Raw genomic sequence first — 8,276 nt, 5'->3', positions numbered from 1 at the left:
CGACCCTATATAGGATAAGCGGTTTGGAAGATGACATGACAGGTTTGGAATACCTTGTCATAAAACTTTGACATAGCGGTCACAAACTTAACTACTTCTGGTTGTAACACACTACACACATATAAATTCTGCTCCCACAATTGTGTTACAAATATTACTATAATAATGACTTTACTGCTGCGTTAGCGAAACTGCTGGGTTGAAAAAAATAATAATTTGGGTAAAAAATGGAAATTGTTTTCAGCGGTTTTAAGAGTGTACTGTACACAAAAATGTAATTTACGTTGCATCCATGTGAACAGAATTTCGTTGTAAACAAAGGACACCAAAAAACTGCTATTCGACAACAAAAACTCATTTTATTACACTTTCACGTGACAGTTAAAACAAGATATGATTTAAATATGTCAACATTCAATGAAGTGGAAGTCTAGTTCAACCACCATAAATACATATGTCATACAGTATTTCATACAAATTAAAAGATACTGTTTATCTTTCCACTGCATTGAACAGCCTTCAGCCATTTCTTGAGTGGGTTTTAATGCTGGCAAACATGACTGGAATACGTTTTCTGCAGTGCTTGTATTCAGCTAAATATCAGCTTGAAAGTCCATCAAAACATGGTCAGTGATGACTAAGATTTATTTCTGAATCTGCGGAATATGAATATGGAGGAGCTACATCTGTAACTCCTACAGAGTGCTCTTTACATCCAGATACGATAAAAACCTAAGACCACGGTGAGACAAGTGAACACTGAACCTGGAGGAGGGGAAAAAGCAAATAATTAGTCTATAAACAGTATCTATATGCAGTATTTAAGATATTTAATGACAGAAGAATGTCTGAGAACTTTTATTTAGATGCTGGAATTGTTTCAAATTGTGAAAAAAAATAGGGCTGTCAATTGAAGATTAATTTAAATTTTATAATGCATTAAAAAAAATTAACTCAGTTAGCTCCGTTTTATTTACTTCCCGTGGCAGCGTATTTCTGCTCACTTTGCAGCCAAACTTAGAGGACGGAAGACGGACTTTTCTGTAGTTTCACTTTAAAAAGTTGCTCGATGACTCATTAGAGGAACCCAAAATAATTTTCTCACTTTGTAAAACTAAATTCAAATACCATATTAGTTATGCGTCTTTGGTGTATCGTTCAACAAGGATCAAAGAACGCTATTAGAACAGTCTTTGAATGAAAATATACTTTAAATTTTTTACATATTAATGCCAAGAATTTACTCAAGAAAATATCAGTTCCAAGCTTTGTAAAGAATTGTAGTTGAAAAATACAGTTAATCGCGATTAATCATGGAAAATGTTGCGGTTAATTAGCTAAACATTTTTAATTGTGGAAAAAAACATGTCATAAAGTGTATCCTTTCAAGTCTGACTGTAACACGGGCTTATACCAAGAAAGAAATTGCAATGAGATATTTAATAGCTGACTGATGTGAAAAAAAGGATTTATTTGTCAATATGCTGAATGTCATGTTCTACCTGCAAGGTATTTTATTGTGTCCAATTTATGCGACTCCAGCATGGTTTTCAAACCCGCCACTTCAGTGTCAATTTTCATGTTGGTCTGAGTCAGACGACGATCTTGCTCGGCAGTCTGTTTGAAAGAAAAAAAAAAGACACAATGCTGATTGAGGGTAATAAGATGGAAAGAAGCTGAATTTATAGTGACGGAGGGTGATGATACCATATGTACAAACCATTTCCAGCATGTCTGTCCGTGTTTCCAGAAGCTTTCTCTCATGGTCTGCTTTCTGAAAATTGATGAGGATGACGTCTAACAATTGCATTTTTTAGCAAAAATGATCAAGATTGGTGGGATTACCAGTTCCTTCACGCGGCTCTTCTCTAAATTCATGTCCAAAAATGTGTCGGAGCGTACTTTATTCATCACATCCTAAAAGACAGCAATTCAGTGTATGCAAAATTGAAATACACTCAATTGAATTTAAATTACATGAATGTTCAATTTCAATTGTATATTTATATTAGAATTAGCATTTGAGTAAATCATGACAACATATTCTTACTTACAGCTAGTTGCACCTTCAGCTGCCAGAGCTGGATCTTCAATTTCTGAAATGTTGTAAAGTCGTCATTGGTCATATGATTTTTTTACTGGCTGTGGTAGGATAGTTTGGAGGTGTTTTTATTTATTTTTTGCCTATACAGCATTACTAAATTGTATATTACATAATCAGAATATTAGACACATCCACATATGAAAATCTTTGAGTAAATGACACCCTTCCCCAAAACGATTTTGAATTACCATAGATGACAGCAAAGCACTACATGAAGCTCCTCAAATCACTTCAACATAATTCCTTGGCACCAAGATGTCGCAAAATGTTGACAAAGCAATATTTATATATTAGTGTTTCGAACTGAGCACAAAAAAAGTGAAATGGTAAGTTTATGAGGGAAATGGGAAAAAAAACTGAATAGGCAAATCCACAAGTATGCAGGATAACGCTATAGCTCCTGCACTGGTGATGATAAAACTTAATATACATGCTTACCTCATTCTCTGCCAGCAACGTAGAAAACTCGCTTTTCTCAAGAATGACCATATCCTTCTTTAAAGCTGCTATTTGAGACATGACACGTTGCATCATAATCTCCTAAAGAAGGGAACAATCCAGAAGGAATTAAGGTGCACATGCGATATATTGTAGTGGACGCAGTAAAGCCGGAAAAACTGTTAGTCACATCCATCAGATTGCAAAGGCTTATGGCATGGTATATACACAAACAATTTACATATCAGACACTTTTACCTGCTGTACTTTGGTGACCATGTCGCCATAAATGGTGTCCATGGTAGAGTTTGTCATCTTCAAGAGCACCTTAACTAACGCTTCAGCTTGCTGAGAAGTGAAGCCTATTAAAAGAAACATCGCAACGTCAATTCATACAGCAGAGTCGTAACGTGAAACAATAGTGGTGACGGCTCCTACCGTTCTCTTCAAGGAGTCGAACCACCGCATGGGTGTCAAAGAACAGCTTCCGGACTTTAGGAAAATCAGGCTGCACATCATACTGGATGGGGCTGACGGAAGTCTTCGCTAAAAGCAATGTCGACAAGTTATTATTCAACCTTAGCTTACTGACAAAAATCGTCGGAATGCAATTTTTGATGCCCCGAGTCGGTGTCAAGTGCACCCGGAAAAAAATGGGAGAAACAATTATGTATTGTGTAAATACTGACTCAGATCTTAGTTAAAAGTTATCCAAAAAACATTGAACAAAAGAATCATGGCTGTCTGTAAGCATTCAGTAGTGTGCAAAAGGCTTAGTTAGCTGTGTGCATTTTATTTTTAGTATTTATATTATATTTAGTATTTTTAAGGTGGTACTTGGTGAAAAAACGTTTGATAACACTGCCATGATCAATAACCAATCATAAAAATTGTGTTTATCTCTTTGTAAGTGCGCAATCTTGCAAATTAAGCACAGGGTAAACACTGTAATTGTGTCGCCCACTGTATGTAGCTCCACCCCAGAATCTGTATGAACGCCCCTGCTGAAGCGGACACTTATGAAGGACAAACAGTCAATTATGGTGCGGAAAAAGAGGCAGCAACATACAGTCACAATGGCGTCATTCTTTTACAGCAATTTGGTCACATTTCCACGAATATTCGAAACAATGGGAAAACTAAGTACGTATACGTCACCTCTTCCGGACAGGTGCATATGCCTGAGCCCAGTTTGTCTCCTCACTCGGTTGGTGTCAGATGAAGAATTACTCACTAAGCTTGCCGAGGATTTGAAATGTGGCCAACTTGGCTCGGTGGGTAAAATGTTCGGAGATAGACGTCTGCTATAGCTTGGTCTGTCTGTACTTGTTGCGAGGCTGAAGCGCTTTTCATTGTGGCTAAGTGCAAAAACGTTGAGTCGCGTGTGACATTGTTTGAGCACCATTGTGAACGCGTAATCTTGAAACTCTGCCAGGGGAGTTTGAACAAAACTACTTCCGCCTTTCGAAACGGTGTCAACAGTTGCGCATATCCGGTTTTACCTTTCAGAAGAAAATATAAACTTGACCCTTACGTGCCTTTTAAATGTCATTACAATAGACTTTGTTTTAGTTTGAATAAACACAACACATGCTTACTTACTTGGAATAATAGTTATTAACATTATTAATGTATTTTAACATGCAAGCAAATGTTACTAAAACTGTTTAGCCATCATGACTCAGTAGAATAATCAAGCTCCGACCATGGGTAAACCCAAGAAAAACCATCAGTTATATTTTTCACATTTTTTTGCATGCTATGAGCTGTAGTGTCACTGACAGACATTCATTTAGTCCAGCATATCAGAGATGTCTAATTTCTGTCTGATGTCATGACTATAACATTCACAGGCTCCCCACAAGGATGTGTTTAATCACTTTTATTAATTGTTTTATACACAAATTCATGCACTAGCACTTTACCAAACAGGCACTTTATTATTATGCAGCTCTAATGAGCCTGCTCCAGGATGGGGAGGTAGATGTGTAGATGTATGGACTGTTTGTGTTAAATTTCTGAAATTCAACTGCCCCACCTGGACAATAAAATTGTCTAATACTACTATTATGAACATTCAGGGGTCAATTCCTCTGGCTAGCAGGAAATTGGGAGATATACGAAACAGGAAATTAATGCCGTGTGCCATACTAATTTTCTTCTACTAAATGGGCTACATCCCCAATGTGCTTTACACCGATACAGTATTCATAAAGTGGATATTGAGTAACATTATTTCTGGTGTGACTGGGACTGTAAAGTCCCATTTACAGTGCATTGTCAGAGGTAGGTAGTAACAAGCTATTGCTCCTTAAAGTTTAAATCAACCCAAACATATTTTTTTTCCAGAATATGTTCTATACAGGCCCACTAGTTAAAAGGCGGCATTTTGATTAATATTGCCTTTGCGGAATATAAATTAAGCAGCAAAATGCACCCACTTTTAGCCATGTCAGGGGGCGGCCTTTTTGTCACTTCTGTCGACTGAAGATGACATCGAAGTTGCTCAGGGCTCGGGTATCGACCAATCACGGCTCACCTGTTTTCTGAAGCTGAGCCATGCTTGGTCGTTACCTGAGCCCTGCGCAACTTTGATGTCATCTTGAGTCGACAGAAGTGACAAAATGGCCGCCCCCTGAGCTAGCTAGCTAAAAACGGGGGGGATTTCTCATATTCCACAAAGGCAATTAATCAGAATGCCATGTTTAGACTAGTGGGCCTGCATAGAACACATGGAAAAAAATATGTTTGGGTTGACTTCCACTTTAAGTAACTTTTTGATACATTGTACTTGTGTCAAATTACGTTAGTTTAATGCAACATACTTTTTACTTGTAAGTATTTTACTACTTTGTATTGTGATAAATTCAGCTCGCTACATATCTACTGCTCTTATTTCTTGCGCAATCTATTTTTGTTTGTCATGTGATTTTATTTCACCAGTCCAAGTAACTAGTGACTCAGTAGGCCTACTTGTATTATTTGTTTATATTTTTTAATGAATACTTACTTACTCAAGTAATTATTTGGATGACTGTGTTTCCTTGATTGATTATTCTAAAGTACAAGTACTCTTAAATACATTTTTTGGGCTACTCTACCCACCTCTATTATTGAGGTTCACAGGTTTTGACCAAAAATGTCAAATGTATGTACATTTTTTTTACTCAGGAGAAGAAGAAGATACAGACACATAATGTGGTTGCCACCAAAATGACCGCACACAACATTAAGAGCGCCACAATGCGACCACGCTGGCCTGCAGGCCGCTGTCCATCAAGCTGCTCCTCGTCCACAGAGAGCAGGGCCAGGGAGGCGCTGTCGAGTGGTTCGGCGTTTGGCGGCCCGTGAGACTCTACCATCCAGCGCAACACGTTCACCTTCGTTTCCATGTCATCAATCATGCGGTCGATTTGGTTGATCTCCTGCTCCATGGTCTTCCGCTCCTGGTTCTCGAGGCCTTCGAGGGGGTTGGAGTTCAGAGCCCGGTCCAGGTCTGGTAAACTGAGGGCTCGAGCAGCCACTTCACTGCTCCCTCCTGCGTGTGGACAAAAAGCGGACCTTAAACTGGATATTGAATAAAAGCTCAAACCGCTTTTTTTTTTTAGGCCTAAATCAAGATACTAACCTGGGATATCTTAACTGTGAAACAGGCATAGATGTATTTTTATTTTATTTGTATTTCCTTACCTTGCAGTCCAGTTTGCACTAAACTCGGAGACTCGGCGAGAGTAAAGATGTCTCCCATGTTGAAAACTTTGCGCATGTCAACGTGGAGGAGCTCCAGGCTGGACGAGAAGGCCACCCAAAGGAGCTCCATCTCCTTGCGCTGCTCCACGGGGAGGCTCTTGTCACGGAGATGCGAGGTGAGATGTTGGCAGATGCTCGTGGCCAACTTGCGGGCCCTTTCTCTCGTTTGCCTCAACTCATCTCGCAGCTGCAAGCTGTCAGTGCAGCCGCCGACGCATGACGCTAGATGTCGATAGCATGCCACCACCTGCAACAAGTCAAATAATGATAAGGAAACTAATACACTAAAAACAAATAGAACCCAACACACATGCAGATAGCTTAAAATATATATTCGATTTGTATTCATTTAACACTCACTGAAAAACGGTGTTGGCTTTAATATTAGAAGGGGATCGGGACGGAGCCCTGTTGCAAATAGTGAAAATCTGCAAGTAATCGACGCCCCACAAAAGGTGTGTATAGTTGCCGAAAGATGGCTGCAAAGCGCTATTTTTGTCAAAATGAAGCTCCTGAGTTTACTTCAACATAGTTCCTTGGCATCACTAGTCTAAATATGGCATTCTGATTAACATTGCGTTCATGGAATAGAAATAAATGATGCATATTAATACATCCATTCTCAACAATCTCAAGGTGCTGCGTTTTAGTTGGTAATTGATGTCAAAGTGCCCTCGGGCTCACCTGTTTTCTGGGTTTGTGAAAGTGAAAATCTGGATTTTTTTTTTTTGCTTCATGTGTGGCTATGTTTAACAATTTTATTGGCTTATTACAACATACATTTTTGGTAGACTAGCCTAGAAAAATTCAAGGCAAACATCATGACCTTAGTTTATTAAAGGGTCGTATTATCTGTAGTGCAAAAAATGTCACTGGTGAAAATGTGAATGTAGGTTAACACATTAACACGCAACCAAGTCCCAAATGCATTGCAACCTAGATATTTGAATGAGCACAAAGATGCAGCCAAGCAAGAAATCCTATTCAGTGAGAGTGCTGTTTTCGCCACAGGGATGAACTTGCTTGTGTTGTTCTTACTTTTGCCACTTACACGGGAACTTTTGAAAACCACATTTCACATTCGGTGTTGATTTGGAGAGTTTATACTCGTTGCATAAATATTGTGTATGGTCCACCCACTAAGTGATCCAAAAGTTTTTTGTTTTTTTTTTAATCTTGAGATATATCAAAACAACAGGATGTTAATATCGCTAGAATCGAATCAAGCTTACCTTTATCAAAGAATCCACCATAGCTTTGCCATCAGCCAACACCTTGTTTGTGCCAAGTGTGCAGTCATCTCCAACTTTGTTATTTACAAGTGGCATGAGGGTGACTTGCCAAGAACCGGGCAGAAAATTCCGTCGTGGCTGGCCGCCCTTCACCGCGCAGGCTGCTCCTTTTCCCTCACGAGATGTTTCATTCACAGGTTGAGGGTCCAGTCAGGCTTCAGGTCCAAAGCAGCAGAGCGTTGCTTCACCATATTCCAGCTCAATACTCCAGTCATGTCATCGATAGACCTGTAAGTATCCTTTGCAGTCTGACAAAATATTAGAAAGTGATGAGAGCGAAGAAAGAGGCTAATAAAATGATGTAAGTTCAGCAAGATGCTAATCCCGTGATTGACCCCTTTGCACCGACGCGGGATAAAGCCAACAGCGGTAATCTCATTAACTGTCACTCAGAGCGAAGACAAGAGCAGCTGCCCGTCCGTCTCCGCCACAACTGTCCTTTCACTGAGGGGAGGCTGTGCTCTTGTCTCAACTGGCTACATCTTTTTCACTTATCTTAGAGACAATATGTTAATTGACTGAAAATACAATTTAAAATGTAACCTGACAATATACATGGAAAAAAAACAACTGTGATTTGTAAGTCATTTTCTGCCTCTTCACTGTTTGGGTCAAATTTGACCTGTTTTGACAGTAATAAAAAATAAAATAAAATTCCCTGAACGGAATAGCTTTTTTTTTTATACATAGCC

At 39.0% G+C, this 8,276-nt stretch overlaps 2 protein-coding genes across 3 annotated transcripts; both read right to left on the bottom strand.

The window, feature by feature from the left end:
• Nucleotides 1–334: 334 nt before the first annotated feature.
• mcur1 (mitochondrial calcium uniporter regulator 1) lies at nucleotides 335–4,038 on the bottom strand. Of its 2 annotated transcripts, none has more exons than XR_015084349.1 (9): nucleotides 3,701–4,038; nucleotides 2,981–3,088; nucleotides 2,801–2,904; nucleotides 2,543–2,644; nucleotides 2,055–2,096; nucleotides 1,846–1,917; nucleotides 1,708–1,774; nucleotides 1,503–1,617; nucleotides 335–765 (listed from the first exon to the last, which is right to left on the bottom strand). XR_015084349.1 is itself a non-coding variant. In XM_086021043.1 (9 exons), exons 1-9 carry the CDS (start codon nucleotides 3,945–3,947, stop codon nucleotides 710–712), a joined length of 900 nt encoding a protein of 299 aa, XP_085877169.1. In that variant the 5' UTR covers nucleotides 3,948–4,038; the 3' UTR covers nucleotides 335–709. The 2 variants fall into 2 exon arrangements, 1 of the variants encoding a protein (XP_085877169.1); XM_086021043.1 differs by having other exon boundaries at nucleotides 1,721–1,774.
• A 1,118-nt stretch (nucleotides 4,039–5,156) lies between these two features.
• rgs9bp (regulator of G protein signaling 9 binding protein) lies at nucleotides 5,157–8,006 on the bottom strand. The gene is made up of 3 exons (XM_086021622.1): nucleotides 7,525–8,006; nucleotides 6,233–6,539; nucleotides 5,157–6,080 (listed from the first exon to the last, which is right to left on the bottom strand). The coding sequence occupies exons 1-3, from the start codon at nucleotides 7,618–7,620 to the stop codon at nucleotides 5,710–5,712; spliced, it is 774 nt and encodes a 257-aa protein (XP_085877748.1). The 5' UTR covers nucleotides 7,621–8,006; the 3' UTR covers nucleotides 5,157–5,709.
• Between the last annotated feature and the right edge of the window lie 270 nt (nucleotides 8,007–8,276).

Source organism: Filicampus tigris, chromosome 21 (assembly GCF_054856515.1).
Source record: "Filicampus tigris isolate MCC_2025a chromosome 21, RoL_Ftig_1.0, whole genome shotgun sequence".
NCBI classification, from domain to species: Eukaryota; Metazoa; Chordata; class Actinopteri; order Syngnathiformes; family Syngnathidae; genus Filicampus; species Filicampus tigris.
Note: the sequence above shows the minus strand (reverse complement) of the source record. Positions and strands in the feature narration are given on the sequence as shown.

Excerpts from the sequence above, each read along its gene's own strand:
- rgs9bp (XM_086021622.1), bottom strand. The coding sequence starts at position 7,620 with ATGCCACTTGTAAATAACAAAGTTGGAGATGACTGCACACTTGGCACA. Across the intron at positions 6,540-7,524 it reads TGGTGGATTCTTTGATAAAG|GTGGTGGCATGCTATCGACA; the intron begins GTAAGCTTGATT and ends GACTTGTTGCAG. Across the intron at positions 6,081-6,232 it reads AGTGCAAACTGGACTGCAAG|GAGGGAGCAGTGAAGTGGCT; the intron begins GTAAGGAAATAC and ends GTCCACACGCAG.
- mcur1 (XM_086021043.1), bottom strand. The coding sequence starts at position 3,947 with ATGGTGCTCAAACAATGTCACACGCGACTCAACGTTTTTGCACTTAGC. Across the intron at positions 3,089-3,700 it reads TATGCACCTGTCCGGAAGAG|CGAAGACTTCCGTCAGCCCC; the intron begins GTGACGTATACG and ends CATTGCTTTTAG. Across the intron at positions 1,775-1,845 it reads AGAGCCGCGTGAAGGAACTG|AAAGCAGACCATGAGAGAAA; the intron begins GTAATCCCACCA and ends ATCAATTTTCAG.